Source organism: Molossus molossus, unplaced genomic scaffold (assembly GCF_014108415.1).
Source record: "Molossus molossus isolate mMolMol1 unplaced genomic scaffold, mMolMol1.p scaffold_m16_p_23, whole genome shotgun sequence".
NCBI classification, from domain to species: domain Eukaryota; kingdom Metazoa; phylum Chordata; class Mammalia; order Chiroptera; family Molossidae; genus Molossus; species Molossus molossus.
In genome coordinates, this window is record NW_023425359.1 from 3,454,335 (window position 1) to 3,479,390 (window position 25,056).

The following is a 25,056-nucleotide window of genomic DNA, read 5'->3' on the forward strand; positions in this document are numbered from 1 at the left end:
GGATGGTGCTCTGGACTGTTCGTTGTAAGACTCTAGAGCGGATTGTTAAGGGATTAAAATTCAAAAGGAAGTCCTTTAGAACCGAATGAGTAGAATAATATAACAACTTCATATAAATCAGTATAATTTCATAACATCTGATTTGCAAAATATATTTCAATAAGTTTTGAAATTTTATGATGTATATTTCAAAATATGGAAATGAGTCCATCATTCTTATCTTCAGTCTACCGGTTAGACAGACTCATAAAGATATTTGTAAAATGCCATGCTAAAGAAGGCTCCAGGCATCCTTTGAGCATCCTAAACAAGGTCTGGCTCTCAGAGGACGTGTGATGGGGCCCAGCCTCCAGTCAGGGTGCTCATCATAGCGGAGGAGCTTGTGCAAATCAGGGCGATTGTGAATACTGGGTGGGAATCTTAACGCTAACAGCAGCAACACTGATGATAATGGATGGTTCCAAATATTACACTGGGTCTTTTTCACAAACTGCCTCATTGATGTCCCCCCTTCTTCCTAAAGGGAGGAGTACTCTCCATCCTATTCCAGTTTTACGTAACAGAATTCGTGAGAGTGCACAGTTTCCCAGGGAAGCTGAGTGGCTTGTGGTCAGGAATCACCTGTGCCTGTCCGATTCCTCACCCAGCCTCATGCCTCCTTTGCTGTAGGGCGGTAGATTAATTCCAAATCAAACCATTGATGGTAATGAGGTTTTGACCTTAGTGCCAGGCTTGACTTTCTGTGGCTCAGGGACGGGGGGTCAGAGTCTGGAAGTGGGAAGGTCTTCAGGGTCAGAGGCTCTGCAGACATGGGCACATGGTTGACAAAGTGACTGAGACCTGAACTTCTGAACTCAACTGTATAAAGTTAATTTGCTTTCATAGCTAATTAAATGCTCTTTATGCAGGAGATCACTTTTCCCAAGATGGTGGCCAACTGTTGCCGTTTTCTCTGTTACTTCTGCCGTATAAGTCGGCAGAATCAAAAAGCTATGTTTGACCATCTCAGTTATCTATTGGAAAACAGCAGTGTTGGTCTAGGTAAGTAAATGTTTGACTTGTATTTAATTTTATGGTAAAATAACCCACATGTTGCAATGCAGTATACATAATTAGAGTACTGCAGTATGTGTTGCACTTAGAAATAAAATTTTAGGTGAAAGTGTGTTCTACATGGAATTCATAGCTGCAGCCACCCAGGTTTTGTTACATCTTCGTTTGGATTCACAGCCTCGCCGGCTATGAGAGGCTCCACCCCCCTGGATGTGGCCGCGGCCTCGGTGATGGATAACAACGAGCTGGCTTTGGCGCTGCGCGAACCTGACCTAGAGAAGGTAGGCCCTCCTGCCCTGCGTGGCGTCCGCTCTGCTTGCTCGTCGCTGTTCCTCAGGGTTATTTCAGTGCAACTGTACTGTAGTAACACTTATGTTACTGGGATTATACCTAAATGCGTCACACATATAATATTATAATTACACGTTATAGAGAACAAGAAGTTTGAGAAAAGTTATTTCCTTGAACCACATGCATTTTTCTCTGAAAAGAGAATCCACTTACTCTATCTGTATCCCTGTGTGCTGTTGTGCTTTCATAGCTGCTGAACATTGCTGTAATCACAGTTTCGGTTTTCTAAAGCGTCAGAGACTGAGTTATGGGGTGGAGAGAAGGGCTGCTTTATCCCTGTGCACCTGAATGGCACCTGTTCCCTGTGCAGAGCTCTGGCTCCCCACAGCCAGACTTTGGTCTGTTTTAGCCTGATGAACTCTGCTGGTGACTCCCTGAGACCTCACTCACCACGGGTCTGCAAAGCCTAGGCAAGTGGCATCTGGCCTTGGTGTACCCTGAGACTTTTGCTGAGTGACCTCAGACCCAGCACTGGCACCAAATTTAAATCTGTGTCACCTGGTGAACACCACTTGCACCTACCTAGTGACTCACCAAGACGCTACCTCATACAACTTGCCTACCGCCAGAGGCTCTTCCTGTGACAGCCTACAGGCAGCTGGTAGGCGGAGGCAGGCGGAGATGAATCTTAGGTGCCTTGAGCCTTTTATTGACCTGTCCCCAGGCTTGATACTGTTGGAAGCCAGCCTTTCTGAGAAGCTTGGACCTTCCCATGCACACCCAGGCCCAGCATAGGTAGCCACAAACCGCGGATCACTTGGTTGCTCCAGACAGGTAGCCTAAGGTCAGTTATAGGCAGCATCTAACATTGATCTGCACCCATCCCTCCCAAGAGGCCACAGAACCAACACAGCCGGTGGTGTGCTTCAGACAACATCAGAGCAGGATCCAGTTAGCTCCACAAGTGGCATATTCAAAGGGAGATCTCAGCAGGCACTAGACTCTTCTGGGGCAAATGCTGCTTCAAGGTGTCAGCCTCCACATAGCTGTTTGTACACTGTGGTTGGGATCAATTCTCATAGTCAGCCAGGTTGAGGGTCAACCCCACCCATGGACAGGCCAACAGCAATTAAGACTCAACTAACTGCAACAGGAGGGCTCACATAACCCACACCAGGGATACTGGATCACCTAGCTTAAGTGATCAGAGAGACTGTGCTACCGAGCCCCACAAGAGACCTACTACATAAGGCTACCATTCCAAGACTGGGATACATATCAAATCTACCTAATACAGAGAAATAAATATAGAGAAACTTCCAAAATGGGGTGACAAAAGAACATGCCCCAAAGGAAAGAACCGGAGAAATCCCTAGAAAATTACTAAATGAAATGGAGGCAAGCAAACTACCAGATACAGATTTCTAAACAATGGTTATAAGGATGTTCAAGGAACTTAGGGGAAGAATGGTAAATTCAGTGAGAAGTTAAAAAGATAGTAAGCATAAAAAAAAAAAAAAGATAGAAACCATAGAAAAGAACAGTCAGAAATGAAGAATACACTAGAAGGAATAAACAGCAGGTTCAGTGTAGCAGAGGATTGAATCAGTGATTTGGAGGACAAGGTAACAGAAAATGTATCCAAGCAGAGCAGCAAAAAGAAATAAAGAATTAAAAAAAACCCACAAGTATAGTCTAAGGGACCTCTGGGAAAATATCAAGTGTGGCAACATCCACATCATAATGGTATCAGAAGGAAAAGACAGAAACCGAGGGATTGAGAATTTACCTGAAGAAATAATGACTGAAAACTTCCCTAACCTGGTGAAAGAAAAAGACATGCAAGTTCAAGAAGTGGAGAGAATCCCAAATAAGTTGAACCCTAAGAGGCCCAAATCAAGACACATAATAATTTAAATGGCAAAGGTTAAAAGACAAAGAGAGAATCTTAAGAGTAGCAAGTAAAAAGACAGTTAACTACAAGGGAACTCCCATAAGACTGTCAGATGATTTCTCAACAGAAACATATTGGGCAAAGATATTCCAAGTGATAAAAAACAAAGACCTACAACCAAGACTACTTCACTCAGCAAGGCTATCATTAAGATGTAAAGAAGAAATACTAAGACAAGAAAAAGCTAAAGGAGTTTATCACCACCAAACAAGTATTACAAGAAATGTTAAAAGGACATCTTTAATAGGAACAAAGAAAAAAAGGAAAATATTATAAATAATAAAGTGGCAATGAATACATACTATTAATATTCACTTTAAATGTAAATGGATTAAATAATCCAGTCAAAATATGCAGGGTAGCGGAATGGATAAGAAAATAATTCCCATATTATGCTGTGTACAAGAGACACACACAGACTGAAAGTTAAGAGATGGAAAAAGATATTTCATGCAAATGGAAATAAAAGAAAACAAAAAAGCCAGGGTAGCAATACTTGTACCAGACATAAGAGACTTTAAAACAAAGACTATAATAAGAGACAAAGAAGGGCATTACATAATGATAAAAGTATCTATCTGTCAAGAGGAACTAACCCTTGTAAACATTTATGTACCCAACATAGCGGCATTTAAATGTATAAAGCAAATCTTGATGGACATAAAGGGAGAGATCAATAGTAACAGTCACAATAGAGGACTTTAATATCCCATTGACATCAATGGATGGATTTTCCAGAAAAAAATTAACAGAGGCAGTGGCCTTAAATGACACATTAGACCATGTGGAGTTAGTTTATATTTTGAAGCCTTATACCCCCAAACTGCAGGATATACATTTTTTAAGTGTACATGGAACAGTTTCCAGGATACACCACATGTTGAACCATAAAACAAACCTCAGTAAATTTAAGGAGATTGAAATCATATCAAGCATCTTCTTCGACCACAATGGTATGAAACTAAAAATCAATTACAAAAAACCTGGCAAACACTCAAATACATGGAGACGAAATAACGTGTTCTTAAATGGGTTAACATTGAGATCAAGGAAGAAATCAAACTATGAGACAAATGAAAATGAAAACACAAAAATCCAAAATCTGTGGCACACAGCCAAAGCAGCTCTAAGAGGTGTGTTCATAGCATTACAGGCCTACCTGAAGAAACAAGAAAAATCTCAAGTAAACAATCTTACGTTTCACATGATGCAACTAGAAAAAGAACAATGAACAAAGATCTAAGTGAGTAGAAGGAAGGAAATAAAGATCAGAGCAGAAATAAACAAAATAGAGTTTTAGAAAACAGTACAAAAGATCAATGAAACCTAGAACTGGTTCTTTGAAAAGGTAAACAAGATTGATAAACCTTTAACCAGACTCATCATAAAAAAGAGAGGACCCAAATAAGTAGTCAAAAATGATGAGAGAGTAAGTAACAACTGACACCACAGAAATGCAAAGGATTGTAAGAAAATACTACAAACAAGTATATACTAACAAATTGGACAATCTGGAAGAAATGAATAAATTCTAGAAGCATACAAGCTCCCAACACTAAATCAAGAGGACACAAAATCTGAACAGATCAATTATAACCAATGAAATTGAAACAGTAAGAATAATAATAATGGTAATAAAAACTCTCAATAAGAAAGAGTCTGGGATGGCTTCACAGGTGAATTTTACCAAACTTTCAAAGAACTATCTCCTATCCTTCTCAAACTATTTCAGAAAAATCAAGAAGAGGGAAGACTCCTAAGCTCACTTTATGAGGCAGCATTTTCCTAATTCTTTGTAGATAAAGATACTACAAAGACAGAAAATTATGGGTCAGTATCTCTAATGAATATAGATGCAAAAACCCTCAACAAAATACTAGCAAACCAAATTCAGCAACACATTAAAAAGATAATCAAGTGGGATTTATTCCTGGGATGCAAGGTTGGTATAATATCTACAAATCAATTAATGTGATACTCAACATAAACAACAAAATGAAGGATAAAAATCATATATCAGTAGATGCAGAAAAAGCATTTGACAAAATTTAGCACCTATTTATGATAAAAATTCTCAGCAAAGTAGAAATAAAATACCTCAACATAATAAAGGCCATACGTGACAAATATAGCTAACATCTTACTCAACAGGAAAAGTCAGGAAGCGTTTCCCTCTAAGATCAGGAACAAGACAGAGGTGTCTACCACTCTTACTGAACATAGACTGGAAGTTGTAGCCATAGCAGTTAGACAAGAAGAAGAATAAAAGGCATCCAAATAGGAATAGAAGAAGCAAAACTGTCATTATTTGCACATGATATGATGCTGTATGTGGAGAACCACAAAACTGCTACAACTGATAAATGAATTCAGTAAAGTAGCAGTATAGAAAATAAATATTCAGAAATTGGTTTCATTTTTATATGCTGATAAATGGACTATCAGAAAGAGAAACTAAGAAGACAGTCCCACTTACAGTTGCATCAATAAAATAATAAAAGTAAAGTAAAATTTAAAAAAATAATAAAATAAAATGATTAATAAAATTAGTAAAATGAAATAGTAAAATAAATATAAATAATTAAATAAAACAAATAAAATGAAATATAAAATAAAACACATAGGAAATAATTTAACCAAAGAGGTAAAGGCTTGTACTTGGAAAATGATAAAACACTGAAAATTGAAAATATTCATAAAAATATATACACCCACACGTTCATTGCAGCATTATTTATAATAGCCAAAATATGGAAGCACCCAAATGTCCATCAATATACGAGTGGATAAGAAAGTTGTGAGATAGATACACACACACACACACACACACACACACACACACGGGAATATTTCTCAGCCATAAAAAAGAACAAAGTCTTACCATTTGTGATAACACTGATGATCCAAGAGGGTATTATGCTAATAAACCAAACAATGGAAGACAAAGACCATATGACTTCACATATACTTGGAATCCTAAAGAACAAAATAAATAAACAAAATAGAAACAGACCAATATATACAGAGGACAAACATGGAGGCCAGAGAGGAGGGGTATTGGGGATGGGGTTACAGTTAATAATACTATAATACCTATCTGTGGTGCCAGGTGGGCCCTTGAATTCTTGGAGCAAACACTTTGTAACCCATATGAATGTCTATCTGCTATGCTGTACACCTGAAACTAAAACAAAGAAGTGTTGAATGTAAGCTAAATGAAAAAATTAAAAAAGTACACTGCTGGTGGGAATGAAGACTGTGAAGCCACTATGGAAAAAATACAGTGTTTCCTCAAAAAATTAAAAATTGAACTGCCATTTGACCCAGTGACCCCACTTCTAGGAATATATCCTAAGCCTGAAACATCAGTCAGAAAGAATATACACACTCCTATGTTCATAGCAGCACTATTTACAATAGCTAAGATCTGGAAACAGCCCAAGTGTCCATCAATAGATGAGTGGATAAAAAGCTGTGATACATATACACCATGGAGTACTATGCAGCTGTAGGAAAGAAAGATCTCTTATCCTTTGAGACCACATGGAGGGACCTGGAGAGTATTAGACTAAGTGAAACAAGCCAATCAGAGAAAGACAAGTATCACGTGACCTCACTAATTTGTGGAATATAATAAAGTAAGGTGATGAACAAAATAGACCCAGAGACCTAGAAGTAGGGTTCAGGCTGACAAACTTCAGAGGAGGGAATGGGGGAGGGAAGAAATAAACCAAAGAACTTATGCTATAAGCATAACCAATGGACATAGACAACAGTGCTGGGGGTGGGGGTGGGAATGGGAGGAGGAGTTCAGTGGGGGGAAAAGGAAAAACATCTGTAACAAAACAAAATTAAATTAAAAAAGTATATATATAAAATAAAAATAGAATGTCATTTTAAAATCTATACATACATTTTATGCTATATAGAAGTTTATATATTACAGTGTGAGGCATCAGTGATATATATACTGAGGATGTGCATCTCAGCTTACTAGACACATACTTGTTTGCTAGAGTATAGATAAATTCCCCCCATATTTGAATTGCAGTTGCATTCTAAGTCGTCTTCTAGATCCCTCCTTTGCTTCCTACATGGCCCTGGAGTGCGACTCTTTTTATTTTTTTATTTTTTTATCCTTACCTGAGGACATTATTCCATTTTTTTGTTCAGATAGAGTGGGAGGGAGAGAGAGGAAGAGAGAGAGAAAGAGAAACATCGACGTGTAAGGGACACATCGAGTGGCTGCCACCTGCTCAACCAACCAGGGTGGGGGACAAACTGCAACCGAGGTATACGCCCTTAGCAGGAACCGAACCCGGGTCTCTCTGGACCACAGGCTGACTCTCTAACTGCTGAGCCAAACTGGCCAGGGCTGGAGTGCGACTCTTAAAGACCATATTAATCTCTTGCCAGAACTCTTCGCAGACTTCTGGCCTCACTTCCAGCAAAAACTAAAGGCGTTGCACCAGCCCCTACCCAGCCGACTGCGCCTATCAGCCTTACTTGGTTTCTGCCACTAGACTCATCTCCATTTTGCTCCAGCCACACTGCTGTCCTTGCTGTGGCTGGAACTTGCCAGGTGTGCTCCTGCCTCAGGGCCTTTGTACTTGCTGTTCCTTCATCTGCAGTTTTCTTCTGCCGGATGTCCTCACAGCTTCCTTCCAGACATCCTTCCAGGCCTGCTCCCAGGTCCCCTTCTTTTCGACTTTTCTGTGTTCACACCATTGAAAATGGAAACCTCTTTGCTTCCTTCAGCTTTTTCTATCCTCTTTGCTGCTTTATGTTCTGTAGTTGAAAAAACATGTATTTGTATATTAGATACACAAAAACACATTATCATTTATGTTTATATCAATATAGTTTAAAATTACATTTGTATTTAAAAATATATATTTTACTAAAATCTATATATCTATGTGTTTAAAAACATGTATTTCCTAGCATAATGTTCAGCCATGAGTTGGGCATTTTCTTCTGTGCTGCCCTCTGCTTTGCCCCGTCTGAGAGGACACACCGGCACGGGCACAGCTGTCGAAGGCGGGCACAGGTGATCTTCCCAGACGCCACCGACATGCCACCCATGGGCAGGAAGCTTTACATCTCTGACTAACCTCAGAAGAATTTTCTCCCATGTATAATTTTAAATCTTTTTTTCTGCACACTGATTAAAATGGCTGATATTAAAGTGGTTGACGAAGCCTGATGTTGAGGAGGATGTGACCACCAGACATCACCTGCTGCTGTGCGAGGGAAGATGGCAGTCACTCCCCGCCCCCGCGCAGTCAGTAGGAATAAGAGCGGGTGTCCACACATGGATATGACATGAATGTTGGTAACGGCTTTGTTCATCCTAGCCCCAGACTGGAGACCACGCTGCCCGTCGGCTGATGAGAATGGGTGTGTGCTCATGCAGTGGGGTGCTGGCAGGAAGTAAATGGGAGTGAGGACTGGGTGCACAGTGTGAATGAATCCCACAAGCCTGCGTGGAGGAGACGCGCAGGGCTGCGAGCCGGGTGCTGTGCCGTCCTGGGTGCCACAGGACGCAGGGTGTGCGGCCTGGCGTGGGGGGAGGGGACTGAGGGGAGAGGAGGGTTTTCACAGGTATATAAGTCTCTCAAAGATCATGGAACTTGTACTTTAAATAGATGAGTGTATCATACATGTTATACCTTGATAGAGTTGATAGAAGATATTTTTAGCTGTTACTTACTTTTTCCCAAAAATGATTTAGCTTGAGCTGCATGTCACTTAATTCATTTGGTAGGATGATCCTCTCACAATCTACTACCCTTGATAAGGGCTACATCGGGGGTTTCTTTGAAAACTGGATCGGTTATGAAATATTGTAGAGGACCAACATTTATATAAACTAAGCAAACATTTTGAAGTGTTAAATCCAACAATATTAAAAGGCAGGTAGTATTATCCCAAATTGTGTGGCCCGTGGAACTGTCTGAAACAGTTGAGTGACTTGCTCAGAAGGATGCGGTAAGTGGCACCGGTCAGCTGTGAGGCTGAGGATGTCGGACTCCACTGAGTTTTCTGTTTCTCTGTGGGTGTTCTCACACTCCCTGTTCCCCGTTCTGTTGCCGTGTCGTTTTGGATGTAACTTCCTTTAAAGTATCTTTATATCTGACTTCCAGTCAGGAAGGGGGTAGCTAACCACGTTCTCACCTCCTCCCACAACCACATCAAAATTACAACTAAACTACAGAACCACCATCATTCAGAACCACCTGAAATAAAGCTGAATGGAAGTCCTACGACTGCGGAATTAAAGCAGAAGCCACATGGAGACTGGTGGGAGGGGCGCAGGCGGTCGGGCTGGTCTCACACCCATGTGTGGTGGATAAAAGTCAGGACACCTCGGCTGGGAAGGTCCTCCCTGAGGAGTGAGGGGTCTCTGTCCCACACCAGTCCCCCAGCTCAGGGTTCCAGTGCCAGGAAGAGAATCCCCATCACTTCTGGCTGTAAAACCAGTGGGAATGGAGGCTGAGGGAGGTTGAGGCTGCTGGACCCCAGGCAGTTGCTCTTAAAGGGCCCGTGCATGGCCTTACTTAGACTCGCTCCTTCTGGGCTCCAGTGTAGGGTCACTTTCTCCTGGACAGACTTAATGTGGGAGGCAGTTGTTCCTTTGATGAGCCCTTCCCAGGAGTAGCAGATGGCAGCCATATCTGGGACTCCAGCAACCTGGCTCACACTGTTTGCCCCACCCTGGTGATTCCCTAAGGCCCTGCCCCACCCAACTTTCGAGCCCACCCAAGCTGTTTCCAGTGGCTTTTTTTTTTTTATCCTCACTGGAGGAGATTTTTCCATTTTTTGTTCAGGTAGACTGGGAGGGAGAGAGAGGAACAGAGAGAGAGAGAGAGAAACATCGATGTGAAAGGGACACATCGAGTGGTTGCCACCCGCACGACCGACCAGGGCCGGGGACAAACTGCAACCGAGGTACGCACCCTTAGCGGGAACCGAACCCGGGTCTCTCAGGACCGCAGGTCGACGCTCTAAGCGCTGAGCCAAACCGGCCAGGGCTGTTTCCAGTGGCTTTACCATAGGATTAGCTTGTCTTGGATCCTGCTTCAGATTTTCCTAAATTCTCTCAAACAAGCAGCATCTGATCTCAGCGAGCCCCATACCTCCAAGCCCAGCACAACAAGCAGCCATTTACAGATAGCTTTGTAGCTTATGCCTTGTGGTCCCAAACAGAACACAGGCTGAGGCTGACCTTGCCCCAGAGCCAGCAAATCCAGTGGACAGCTTCAGACCACATCAAAGCAATACTACTCAACCACCTCCACAAGTGACACACTCAGTGAGTGGACTCAGTGGGTACCAGAACCCTGCTGAAGTAAGTCTTCTCTGTGTGTGGAGCCCCTACACTGCTGATCCTCCATGGGAGTCAGAGGTCAGTGGTCAGTGGGCACAGCCAGTCCTTGCAGCTGATCAGCCTGAGTAAATCCCTCCCATTGACATGCCAACAGCAGTCAAGACTCAATTACAACAGAAATGTGTATAGTACACACTAGGGGTGCACCTCGAGGGCCCAGCTGGGTGATTAGGGAGGCTGTGCCCCTGGACCCTATAGGACACTTACAACAATAGGCCACCTTATTAAGCCTAGGAGACAGAGCAAATCCAACTAATACATAGAAAAAAATCACAGGGAAGCAGTCAAAATGAGGAGAGAAAAAAAGAAAAAAGAAAAAAAACCATGTCCCAAATGAAAGAACAAAACTCCAGGAAAAGAGCTAAACAAAATAGAGATAAGCAATCAATCAGATGCAGAGTTCAAAATAATAGTTATAAGGTTGCTTAAGGAACTTAGTGAGACCTTGAGGGAACTTAGTGAGACCTTCAAGGAACTTGAAAACTCCAAGGAAGTTAATGAGAACATCAGCAACATAAAAAGACCAGTCAGAAATGAAGGATGCACTAACTGAAATAAAGAATAATTTATAGGGAATCAATAGTAGAGTAGGTGAAGCCAAGAAACAAACCATTGAATTGGAATGTAGGGAGGCAAAAAATACCCAATCAGAACAGCAAAAAGAAAAAAGAATCCAGAAAAATGAGGACAGTGTAAGGAACCTCTGGGACAATTTTAGGCGTACCAACATTCACATCATGGGGGTACCAGAAGGTAGACAGAGAGCAAGAAATTGAAAACCTATTTGAAAAAGTAATGACAGAAAATTTCCCTAACTTGGTGAAAGAAACAGACATACAAGTCCAGGAAGCACAGAGAGTTCCAAACAAGATGAACCCGAAGAGGTCTACACCAAGACACATCATAACCAAAATGCCGAAAGTTAAAGACAAAGATAGAATCTTAAAAGCAGCAAGAGAAAAGCAGTTAGTTACCTACAGAGGAGCTCCCATAAGAGAAACTTTGCAGGCCAGAAAAGAGTGGCAAGAGAAATTCAAAGTGATGAAAAGCGAAGACCTACAACGAAGATTACTCTATCCTGCAAAGCTATCATTTAGAATCGATGACATATAAAGAGTTTCCCAGACAAGAAAAAGCTAAAGGAGTTCATCACCTCCAAACTAATATTATATGAAATATTGAGGGGTCTTCTTGAAGGAGAAGAACGACAAAAAATATGAATAAAATTGCAATAAATACTTATCTATCAACAATTGAATCTACAAACAAAATGAGCAAGCAGAGCAGAAACAAACTCATAGATACAGAGAACTTTTTGTTGCTTGCCAGATGGGAGAGGCCTGGGGAAATCGGTGAAGAAGATGAAGGGATTAGGAAGTACACATTGGCCCTGACTGGTTTGGCTCAGCGGTTAGAACGTCAGCTCACGGACCAGAGAGTCCCAGGTTTGGTTCCCACTAAGGGCACGTACCTCGCTTGTAGTTTGTTCTCGGCCCTGGTTGGGGTCGTGTGGGTGGTGACCACTCAATGTGTCTCTCTCACGTCGATGTTTCTCTCTCTTCCTCCCCCTCTCCCTCCTGCCCTATCTGAAGATAAATGCAAAAATGTCCTCGGGTGAGGATAAAAATAAAAGAAGTACAAATTGGTGGTTAGACTGATGAACCTCAAAAGGAAGAGGGGAGGAAGAGCAGGAAGAGATAAACCAAAGAACTTCTATTCATATATGCATAACCAATGGGTGGGGAAGGCAGGAGGGGGGCAGGATTGGGGAGGGGTGTCAATGGGGAAAAAAGGGGAGGGACATCTGTAATATATTCAACAATAAAGATAAGTTTGAAATAAAATATCTTTATATCTTAGAAGGATCTTTCAATATCTCAGATGGGCCAGAGGTCATTGGGTGTCTTGGAAGTTTATCAAACGTTATGATTTATTTTTATAGGTAAAAGTCACAAATTACATGATATGAAACTTAGGAATATTTTTTTTCACACAATTGGTTCATAAATACTTACATTATGATAGGACTTGGTTATAATTTGTGAATATTTCTTAATTCTAAGGTTTTACTAAAGGGTGTTAGGTGGGTCATCATGGGATTGAAAAGAACTTTCGAAGCTGCATCTGTTATAAGCCTCCCTTGTACGGTATCTCTCATCACATGTAGCGTGAGCATTTGACATTGGACTTGTCACCCGAAGTGTCATGCTTCTACTCCTTGTCCTGTTCATAGGTTGTCCAATATTTGGCCGGCTGTGGACTACAGAGCTGCCAGATGCTGGTGGCCAAGGGGTATCCAGACATCGGGTGGAATCCAGTTGAAGGGGAGAGATACCTTGACTTTCTCCGATTTGCTGTCTTCTGTAATGGTAGGACTCATTTCTGTGGGGTCCTCTTTGGGCATTAATAGAACTGCATAAAAATAGTTATATAAAATAATTATACCCTGGCCAGCTTGGTTCAGCGGTTAGAGCATTGGCCTGAGATCCAGAGAGACCTGAGTTCAGTTCCCACTAAGGGCATGTACCTCTGTTGCAGTTTGTCCCCGGCCCTGGTTGGGTCGTGCGGGAGGCAACATTTGATGTGTCCCTTTCACATCGATGTTTCTCTCTCTCTCTTCCTCTCTCTCCTTCCCACTCTGAACAAAAAATGGAAAAATGTCCTTGGGTGAGGATAAAAAAAAAAAAAGATATATCCCAGTATTTTTATGAAGGAAGTCACTATTAGAAAATAAATGGAATACTTTATAGTCAGTTTGTTACAGTGACAATTTATAATATATATTTTGATGGCGATGCTATACTTTATTATGAAATTAAAAATTTTAGGCACTTACATCCTTATATTTTCCAGTTAGGTCCTAATAATGCCTAGGACTGTGGCTTTGAACTGTGAATTACAAATGAACAAAAATGAACAGTATATGCCTCTTTAATGCTTGAGTTTGCTTTGAAAATGTTAAGTGCAAGGACAGAAATGGTTGTGGTGTACACATGAAACTAGTCATCTGGATTTAGTTTTGGCTTTGCCCCCATGTTCGTTGGTTTCAGTAATTTTCTGTAAATGTAAATGAATTAACGTGCTATTGTCTGATCCGTGCCTGCACGCCTAGGGGAGAGCGTGGAGGAGAACGCGAACGTTGTGGTGCGACTGCTCATCCGCAGGCCCGAGTGCTTCGGCCCCGCCCTGCGGGGGGAGGGCGGGAACGGTCTCCTGGCAGCCATGGAAGAAGCCATCAAAATAGCCGAGGATCCTGCTCGAGATGGTCCCTCACCAACCAGCGGACCCAGTAAAAGCCCGTAGGTCTAATACACACACTCTTAAAAGTAAATTGTGCTGTTTGACTTGAAATCGTACAAGATATAATTTGCAATCTGTTAATAGCAATGTAACTCGTGACCCCCCCTTGCAAGCCAAACGTGTTAGACGTGGAAGAGCGGACGGGCTGTGCGGCCGGCTCAGGCTGATGGACAGAGGACCTGGGGAAGATTGGGCTTCAGGAGAGAAAGTTAGGCCGTGGGAGGTTGTACTTAGTGACTTTTTCCAGGGGCTCTGTCCAATTTACTTATTACAAATGCTGAAATTGGAGTAGTGTTTAGTGGGAAGCTAGCTAGAATGAGTTGTCATGACAGTGGTAAAAGAGGAAGAGACCTTTAGCTAGACAATGGGGGACGTAGTTCCGAAAGGGGGTGTCCTAACACTGGGAATGAAATGCTTGGTTGAGCCTCAGTGATGGAGGGGAGGTGCTAACCACCTACAGTTTCTATGTTGCGTGTTTTCAGTACTGGGTTCCACAATGGACATAAATTAATCCAGGCACGTTGCTCCTATTTTTTAATCTGGGTGGTTATGGTCCTGCTGCGGGCTCATGCATCCCCACTACCGGCATCCCTGGTAAAAAACTAGATAGGACCCGGCTGGTGTGGCTCAGTGGCTGAGCGTCGTCCCATGGACTGAGAGTTCAATTCCCCGTCAGGGCACATGCCCAGGTTGTGGGCCAAATCCCCAGTGGGTGGCATACAGGAGCGGCCAATCAATATTCTCTCTCTCATTGATGTTTCTATCTCTCCCTCCCTTCCTCTCTTCTCTAAAATCAATAAAGAAAATAAATTTTTGTAAAGAAACAACATAGGGCCTATTGGTGGCAGAGTTCCAAACACCTACGTGGGCCTGTGAACGCGGCTGCGTGGACAGCCCGGCACGGCCTTCTGTCCACACTAAGGCTGGGCCAGTCAGCCATAGAGGAGCTGTGGGCCCTCAATTTCTCTAAGTGGTAAATACACCAGGAGATCTGGTCCTGGACCAGTGGGTGTGCACTCGAGGGCCCTGGGGGCGGCCTTGCACGCCAGGAATGGTGTGGTCAGCAAGACCTCGCTGTCGCTGCTCGGGCCACTGACTGCTGACTTACCAAAGGAGGGGTGATGTGATCTCCCAGGGCCAGATCTGTCTCTCACCACAGAGACAGTGAAATGTGTGTGTTCCTTGCAGATGGCGAGGGGGGCGTGCTGGGTTTTGGGGAGTGGATTGGGGGGTAAGAGATGGGTGAGTAAATGAATCACATTTATGAAGTTCTTACTCTTGGGAAAACACTGTACTGGGAACTCTGTATATGTGACCTTATAGGACAGATCTTTGTCACCCTTGTTCTAGATATATGGAGTCACAAAAACATTCTAAAATTACCAAATCTTCCCATCAATTACTTTTTTAATAAGCTATCTGCCACTACAAATGAGCAGAATCATCAAATCGGCATTTTTTTTTCTTTTTGCAAGGATCTTAATATTCAAGCTTCCACAGTGTGTTCTTGGTGATAGAATCTCAAATCTGGTATTTAAACCATTGTCATTTTACTTTAAAATGTTCAGCTGTAAATTAAACACAGATATGAAAAACCTAGTGGTCCCTTTCCCCTGAGGACATGTAATAAACCAGAAATGTCAGTTTATCATCCTGTTTGATTTGTTTTCTATTTCTTTGGGGTGATCCATGGAAGTGACACAGAGGAGGACACCATCCACATGGGGAATGCCGTCATGACCTTCTATGCGGCTTTGATCGACCTGTTAGGACGCTGTGCTCCTGAAATGCATGTAAGTTCCTGGGGCCCGAGAGCAGCACCCCGGCTCCTCTGTGTGAAGACACTGCAGCTGGGTGGGGTCCCCACAGCACCCAGACCAGTGATCTTAATGCTCCTTAGAAAGGACACTGCAGCCTAATTGCTGAATGAGAGTTTGTGGTTTTCAACCTATGGGTCGCGACCCCTTTGGGGATCGAATGACCCTTTCACAGGGGTCGCCTAAGACATAACAGTAGCAAAATTACAGTTATGAAGTAGCAACGAAAATAATTTTATGGTTGGGATTCACCACAACATGAGGAACTGTATTAAAGGGTTGCGGCATCAGGAAGGTTGAGAACCACTGGTTTAGTTGGAAGTGTCTTATTGGTTGTAAAAACTAGCAGTGAGATTTCAGTACAAGTCATCAGTGGAATAGTCAGGTACCGATAGCTCTCTGGAACTCCTCTAGCGCCCCACACTTGAAGAAGAAAAATAGATTTCTCCGTACAATTTCCTGTCCTGTTTTAGCACATGCAGAAAGTGGCCACTCCTGTCATTTTCTTCTTGCACAATATTTAGTGTCCATGAGGGAGCTGCTCTGTGCTGGCCCCTGATTTAGGGGAAAGTGTTGGGGGCAGGTTGTGGGGAGGAAAGAGCTATTCAGACCTGATCAGTTAATGTTCCCTGGACTTTTTAACCAAGATGAAATTAAAGTGTCATGGAGCAGTACTTAACTTTTACTCTTTAATACGTTCTGACATTTCCTCCTTTATTTTCCAATCTATTTTCTTTTATTCTATTGTATTCATTTAAAAAATGCTTGCCAGGGTCCATAAAATTAGCCTGTTTACCTGCTAGTGGAAAACCACACAGTGTGTGAAACACATTGACCAACAAGAGGTAGAAGGTGAACGCGCTCCAGGCTGCTCTGAGCAGGAAGCGGCTGCTGCGCACAGACCATTAGCATCCATGAGGGTTGGTTGGTTTGTTTGCTGGGTGTTTTGGGGTGGGTCTCTTTCTCTCACATCTATTAGTTAAAACTTTCTTGCTTTCTTGATACAGTCTTTTGTTGTGAACAGAGAGGAATCACATGATGGAAAAATGTCAGAATATTAGAAAACCTAGTGTTTGATTTTTGTAAAAACATACCTTGCTGCTGATGAGATTTTAATTATACAAATAGGTTTCCAAAGGTCTGTAAGCTGGAAGTGATTGCAGACAGAAAAACTTTATGATCACAGTATTTGTTCTTTTTTTCTGTTTAAGTGAAAGATCAAAGGACCTGAGAGAAATTATGCTGATAAATAGAAGTCTTTTGTTCTGTTCTATTAAGGGGAAAAGCTAAGTGACTTGTAAGGGACTAACTTTGGCACCTTCTGAAGTTCATTGTCTCAGTATTGCTTGAGGACCTCCTCTGTGTCAGAACCTGTGCCTGTGTCCATGCCCCATGGGGCAGGACACAGACGCCCCGGCTCTGAAGCCTGGCGTCTGTCTCAGGCCCTCGCAGAGGTTCTCCACTGTCAGAACCAGGTCGTCGTAGGTGCTTCATCAGCCAGCGATGGTCTAAAAGACCTGTCAGGTTCCGGTTCATCACTTACCCCCATATCGTAAACCATCCTTGGGAGAAATCAGGGTGGAACACAGATGGACCTGCAATGATGTTTTCATCACAAAGCAAGAAAAGCTAAATCAATCATAAATATGACTGTATGTTCCGGGCCTAAAGGTAATTATTCTGATGAGCAGGCCAGCTGGCCTGGACCTGGGTGTTGCTGTCACTGAAAGCTGTGTGGGCAAGTGGACATCTGTCTGTGAGCCAGAAATAAGTTTCTGAACGAGTCGGACTATATACGTATCTTGTCAGAGAACCTTGTAGACTCAGATTTCCGTGCTCCAAGTTTGTAGAGAGAATTGTAACATTGATTTCACAAAGTGATTCTCGTGTTCCTTTGTTTTCCTTCCTATAGTTGATTCACGCTGGTAAGGGAGAAGCCATCAGGATCAGATCCATTCTGAGATCTCTGATTCCACTGGGCGATTTGGTGGGAGTGATCAGCATCACTTTCCAGATGCCCACGATAGCCAAAGGTGAGCTGCTCTCCGTGGCCGGGACGTTGGATGCCATGTGTCATCAGTGCGGCATTTCCCTCCCTGCGGCATAGGGACACTACTCACGTTCCTTTAAAACAAAACAGAAGTATAAAGTATGTTATTTCATAAAACATTTTCTGTTGTCATTGTTTTTAAAGCTGTGTTTCCAATCAGGAATTGAGCACCTCAGTTGTCTCCTCTGTCCCTGCTGGTGTTCTTCTCTGTCTTTGCACCACGATTCCTTAATCACTCCTTTCTTTTTAGAGGATTAAATAAATTTATTTATTTATTTTATTGTTGAAAGTATTACAAATGCCCTCCTTTTTCTCTACTGACCCCCTCCTCCCCACTCCCACCCCCCTCCTTAATCTTAATTTACTTTTAAAATTGATTTTAGAGAGAGAGAGGAAGGGAGAGGGAGAGATAGAAGCATCAGTGAGAGAGAACATTGATTGGCCGCCTCCTGCACGCCCCCCACTGGGGATTGGGCCCACAACCCAGGCATGTGCCCTGACCTGGAGTTGAACCAGCGACCTCTTGGAGCATGGATTGACGCTCAACCACTGAGCCACACCAGCACGCCCACCTTAATCTTAATTACTCTTTATGATAGTTTTCATTGCCAGTTTCTTAAAATGTTTTTTCTCCAAAATAGTGATCATAGCTTTTGACTTAGAGGTTTAAAAATCACCAGTTGGTTGAATGAAGTGACCTTTTCAAGACTAAGGAGAAAATTTAAAAATAAGGTTTTTTTCTTTCATTTGATCCAGTGTTTATTGCCCTTTTCCAATGTGTCATTTTAGTGTAGAAACTGCTTGGGATTCGTTTTCCAACATTAACTCAAAGACAAGTTCAATGAAATCAGCCTCCTCTGTGTGTGGTTGTCCAGGAGCCTCACCCTCACCCTCACCCTCACACCCCCCCCACCCTCACCCTCACCCTCACCCTCACCCTCACACCCCCCCCACCCTCACCCTCACCCTCACCCTCATCCTCACCCTCACCCTCATCCTCACCTCCACCCTCATCCTCATCCTCACCCCCACCCTCACCCCCCCTCACCCCCACCCTCACCCCCCCTCACCCTCACCCTCACTCCCCCCACCCTCACCCTCACCCTCATCCTCATCCTCACCCCCACCCCCACCCTCACCCTCACCCCCAACCCCACCCCCACCCCCACCCTCGTCCCCGCCCCCGCCCTCACCCTCATCCTCACCTCCACCCTCATCCTCATCCTCACCCCCACCCTCACCCCCCTCACCCTCACCCTCACCCCCCCCACCCTCACCCTCACCCTCATCCTCATCCTCACCCCCACCCCCACCCTCACCCTCACCCTCACCCCCACCCCCACCCTCACCCTCACCCCCACCCCCACCCTCACCCTCATCCCCGCCCCCACCCTCACCCTCACCTTTGCCCCCACCCCCACCCCCACCCTCACCCTGCTCCCCAGGGCAGGGTCAGGGGGCAGGGCTCAGGCAGCACTGAGTGAAATGCAGGTGCTGTGTTGGGGATCACACCCATGGGGACCCCCTACTGCCCAGACTGCAGCAGGAACGGCAGGTGGCCTCTGACGGCAGCTGCCCCTCCTTGCCAGCCATAAGGTCATGAGAAAGTGCAGCTCCTGTGTGCTAACCTTACACACCAAATCTTCAAGGCGACAGCAGCCATAATCATCAAACACTCGTTGGAACTTAGATTTGTGCCATAGCTTTCCATCTTCCCCACTTCAGGCAGCCCTCCCCTGGGTGTGCAGACTGTCCTCAGCTTCCCCTTCGCATGCATGTTCATTGACTTAAGGAAACATTTTGAACCACAAAATTGACGTGTCAGGATAAAGAGAAGAGTAAAACCAGTGGCACACAGACTAGGAACTAGAGAAGTACAGACTCTTCAGGTAAAAGAGTAATAACGAAGAACCAAGAACGTGGTCTACGTGTGCCCAGATGTCCCTCCAGCACCCCGGGTCTTCCCACACCACCCCATTCTTCTCTGTCTGCCTTCACCAGCCTTCAAAACTTTTCAACTTGGTTTCTTTCCTGTGCTACTTAGTTGTGCTATAATAACATTCTTTTATGTTTTTCTTCATAAAGAGATGAGTTATATTGTTTACCTTGAGATTTGAAGGATTTTTTTTGTGAACTGTCACAGCACAATCAATGAAAGTTAATTTTTAAAACACAGTCTATTGGTCTTTGTGAATTTCTGCATTTTTCTTTTACTGCTTTCCTTTTATGGAGTCCATGGGCAAAAATCTGTATGTTTTTATTTTGCTCTGGTGTGCATTTCAGTCAACTTCAACGCTTAAACCACCAGTATTTCTGTGTACATTTCAAGGACAAATCAGTTAGTTCCTCAGCCATCAATGATTATCAGTAGTTGTTACTATGTGTTCTGTATTTAGCATGTGAATTTTGCCTCTAAAGATTAGTCCCCCCGCGACCCCTCGGTGTTAGCCAAGGCCTTTCTCAAACAGTTTTATAACACTTGTTCTAGAACAGGAGTGTGGCCCATAATAACAGTGCGAGAGGGAGGGATTCAGAAACACATGATCTCAGAAAGAGACTCTGCTCCCGCAGCTCTGGGCCCAGGCTGGTGGACTAACGTCCGAGGCAGTGACTTCAGGAGGATGACCGTGCAGGTCCCAAGGGTGAAGCCAGTGCCCCAGCCTCCCCAGTCCAGACCGCAGAGCAGGCGTCTGAGAGGAGGCTGCTCATGGGCGTGCTGTGCAGTGTTGGAGGGGCAGGCCAACAGACAGGCCAGGGGAACACATCAGCGCGTCCTGGGTCGCAGGTGGGAGCCACTGTCCCCTTCCTTAAGTGAACGAATGTTTAGGACACAAGCCTTGCCCTGGCCGGTTTGGCTCAGCGGTTAGAGCGTCGGCCTGCGGTCTGGAGAGACCCGGGTTCGGTTCCAGCTAAGGGCACGTACTTCGGTTGCAGTTTGTCCCCGGCCCTGGTTAGTTGTGCGGGTGGCAGCCACTCGATGTGTCCCTTCACATCGATGTTTCTCTCTCTCTCTCTTCCTCTCTCTCCCTCCCGCTCTATCTGAACAAAAAATGGAAAAATATCCTCGGGTGAGGATAAAAAATAAAAAAAAAGACACAAGCCTTATCTTAGGATCAGTGAGCAGCTCATCATTGCCTTAGGCTTAACTATATGTTAAAATAATAGAACTTGAACTGGAATTTTCATATAGATTTTAAATTGAACATTATAGGCACTGGCCAGGTAGCTGAGTTGGTTAGAGCATTGTCCTGATACGCCAAGGTTTGGGGTTTGATCCCAGGCCAGGGGATATACAAGAATCAGCAAATGATTGCATAAATAAGTGGAACAACAAATTGATATTTCTGTCTCTCTCTTTCTCATTTTCTCCATCCGCCCCCCTTCTCTCTAAAATAAATCAATAAAAAATTAAACAAAAAGAAAAAAATATATAGCACCCTGATTTAACACTAGGGATTAGATCAGCTTTGGTTGGATTTTAAATCCAGTTTTGTTTGGCTTAGATCTAAATTTGCTAAATAGTAGTGTACAACCTTAGTCTTTAAACTAGTTTTTCTTAAAACATTGTTATTGGTTTATTTTTGTAATGTAAATATCAAATTCATTCATTGACTATGAATGAAAACAAAAACGTTGTGACTTTCTTCTTTTGGGATGATTATACTTATGTATCATGTATCGTCTCTCCCGTCTATCATGTATCATTTCTTCAAGGTCGCATCAGCCTGAGAGTCTGTAAGAGTCTGTGGAGTCTTGTGGTGTGTTATGAGCAGCAATTGACCTAATTATCACACGGCCAAACAGGAAACACACCTCTCCCAGTAATTTAAATTGACACATAATCCCATAATCCCTTATATTAATGGTGCCCAAACTATGAATCTATGAAGTTATAATAAGAGATTTAGTAATTTATATAGGAATCAACACTGGTTGCTGATAGAGAAAATAGTATGATTCTCAAATATATTTTAAATGTTGTTAATTCTACTGTAATTATGCTCATGAAATATATTTCATTTGAAAGTCAAACCAGTTTCAGAGTGGTTTTATCATTTTGCATTTACTCCATAAATATGTAAATGTGCCATGATTATCACATAGTTGTTAATGAGTTTTATTAATGTGTAAAAGAGGCTCCCTATTCTTGAGAGAGTGAAAACTTTACATTTTAACTTTTCACAATATTTACTCCATTTTACAGTGTGGATTTTGGACACCTTCTTGTTTTCTTCTCAGATCTGGCATAATGCTAAGACCTTATCACATGCACAGTTAACAAATGGGTGTACAAATATTTAAATGACCTTTGATTTAAATTGCACTGTTATATGTCCCAGCCAGTTCCCAGCATCTGCTGGTTCAGTAGAATAACAGAACCATTCAGCCGATAACTGTACTGGTAAAACATGAGGAGGCTGGAAAGTAGCCCTTCGTGCCTGTCACGGATGGCATGACCACTGACCACAACGTGTTGCCTTCTCTCTTTTAGATGGGAATGTGGTGGAGCCTGACATGTCTGCGGGGTTTTGTCCAGATCACAAGGCAGCCATGGTTTTGTTCCTTGACAGGGTCTATGGAATTGAGGTTCAAGATTTTCTCCTCCATCTTCTGGAGGTTGGCTTTCTGCCAGATCTCCGGGCTGCTGCTTCTTTAGACACGGTAATGATGGGACTACTGGCTCCTCAGCTTCTCAGTCTTCAGTCTCTGGCTTACGATATTTTTTCATAAATATATTTATTCATTTATTGTCACCACGTGTGTATTGAGTTCCTGTTATATTTGTAGGCAAGTAGTAGGTAGACAGAAAATAAAATAGACCATTTCTCAAGGAGTTCACATTGAGGAGTGAAGAAGACCACAGAATCAAGAGTAAGACAGGGATTCCGATCAGGTACAATGGAAGACAATAAGGAGTTTATATAACACTAATTTGGGAGGTCACAGTGGTCCCTGATGACCTCTAGGTTGACCTAAACAATTACTCTTCTCAACGAAACAAAGCAATTAAAGTATTAAGAAGGTTTAAAGGGCATTGTTGAGTCACGTAATTACGATGTCCTGCGGTCTTCCTTGTTAGTTCGGATGGGTGAGCTCCACCCTGGGCATCCAGTGGCCACATGGAGCAGCTGCCTTATCAGTGCAAATGCCCTGCTGTTTGAAACATTGTGGCACGAGCTGTAGCTCCAAGTGCTGTCCAGTAGTTTTACTAATGCCTCCTTTTATTCTCAGCTGAGCGGGTCTTTTTTATTTCAGAGGGAACTAGACTTTTAGGTGACAGTAGCTCTGTCATTAAAGCTGTGAAAGGAGATTCATCAAAATGAAACGTAAATATCTTTTTCCTTTGGGTGTGTTTCCCATGAAATTCTGAGCCTAAATAGGGTAGTTGATAACATAGAAAGACAACCAACCCTTGATTATTGATGCTGATGGACAGGGGCAGAAATATAAATAGTATTAATAAGTAGATTCAGAACGAATGTGTATATAAATATATTTTGAGGATAATCTTTTTTTCTCTTTCCTCCCCTAGTAAAGTAATCCCACTCTTTGATGTTATTGATGTCTTTGTCTTTCATTTCGCCTACTATTAATATTTTATTATAGACTATGAACCTCTTGACTTTTGGGCTCTTTGAGGAGATAGTGCTTCATTTATTATTATTTATCAATAAGCAGCTGAACATTGATTGTTTTTAGTGGTAAAATGCACGTGAATCACATTTAAAGTTATAGCTGAAGAATACATTTCCATTTGTCATTTTCTAGAAAGCGAAATTGCATGTCAACATGTTGATTGGTCCCCAAACGCAAATGACGTCTTGCTCCCCAATGCCTTTAGGCTGCCTTGAGCGCCACCGACATGGCCTTGGCCCTCAACCGGTACCTTTGCACAGCGGTGCTGCCCCTGCTGACGAGGTGTGCGCCCCTGTTTGCGGGCACCGAGCCCCACGCCTCCCTCATCGACTCGCTGCTTCACACCGTGTACAGGCTTTCTAAGGGCTGCTCCCTCACCAAGGCCCAGCGCGACTCCATCGAAGTGTGTTTGCTCTCCATTTGTGGGTGAGTGGGACCAACTCCGTACCACGTCGCTGCTGCTTTAAGAAAGAAATGCGTTTACTCTGTGGCCCTTGATGAACTGTTAGGAATTTCAGAAACAATTTCTGTACCAAAAAGGTAGTTTCGTTGAGGGGGCCCTGCGTCCTAGGGCAGGAGTGCAGTTCGGGGCGTTGCCCAGCCTCCCGGGTGGCCGGCCGCTGGGGGCAGGGGGCCAGTGCAGCTCCTCTGGATGTGGGGGCACAGTGACTGGGGGAGGGGCCTGCCACTTCAGTGTGAGATCCAGACCCTTCCAGAACAGAAAAGAAAGCAAGCCTCACTAAGTACAGAAAGGGTTCAGTATAGTACTACAGCATTACTACGTGTGCGGGATGAAGGCTGACTTCCCTCCGGCCTGGAAGAGCATGTCCTGTAGGGAGAAGTGTTCAAATGCCCTCCTGGGAGAACCAGAGACATCTCCTCCCTCTGAAGTCTGACAGTGAGGGGACACTTGCTCAGGCCCCAGCGAGGATGGCGGCGTCTGTCACTGGGCAGGAGTACTGCGAAGGGAGGGTCCCCTCAGCCCAGTGCGGGGGTTTGGAAGCAGGAGGTGAGAAAGTAGATCAGTTCTGTCACTTCCCCGACCCTAAAATCCTGTAAAACGGAATCGAAATTCGTCTCTCCCAGACTTGTCTGCTTAGTGAGTGGGTGGAGCCTTCAGGGCTGCCTGACAGGGCAGGTGTCCACCACGTGCCGGGCACCTTTCCCTTCATCCTCCGGCAGAGGCTCAAGCTGTCTCAGCCTCTTCTCCCTCCTGCCCCTCGCTCCCTTGCCGCTCTGCTTCCAGCCTGGTCACTGGAGACCCTCCACCCCTGGGGGAGACGGAAGGTGCATGTACCAAGTTAGTGGAGACCGTGGGGTCTGCCTCGTGCGTGTTAGGAAGGGAGGGAGCGGAGGAAGGCGCCTCCCGTAGCAGAGGGCTTGGTCTTCCGCCCGGGGCAGAGAGGAGGTGCAAATGGAACCATGAAACTGGGTAACTGCTGATGAACCCTCGGAGGGGAGCACCCGGAATTAGCATCCGCACGGGAGAGGCAGAGGTACAGGTTCTTGGTGTATTTAATTTAGTCTCCTGAATTATCTACTTAGTTTAGACGGGTTTACTCCA

The 25,056-nt window shown here is 43.8% G+C and overlaps 1 protein-coding gene across 1 annotated transcript in view; it reads left to right on the top strand.

Annotated features, from left to right (window-relative positions):
* RYR2 (ryanodine receptor 2) overlaps positions 1-25,056 on the top strand; it is a 450,374-nt gene that overhangs the window by 265,014 nt on the left and 160,304 nt on the right. The window contains exons 44-51 of the mRNA XM_036277752.1: positions 909-1,041; positions 1,231-1,334; positions 12,922-13,057; positions 13,801-13,987; positions 15,685-15,781; positions 17,718-17,838; positions 22,348-22,517; positions 23,698-23,918. Coding sequence (XP_036133645.1) covers positions 909-1,041; positions 1,231-1,334; positions 12,922-13,057; positions 13,801-13,987; positions 15,685-15,781; positions 17,718-17,838; positions 22,348-22,517; positions 23,698-23,918 — 1,169 coding nt within the window. The remainder of the gene's footprint in view (positions 1-908; positions 1,042-1,230; positions 1,335-12,921; positions 13,058-13,800; positions 13,988-15,684; positions 15,782-17,717; positions 17,839-22,347; positions 22,518-23,697; positions 23,919-25,056) is intronic.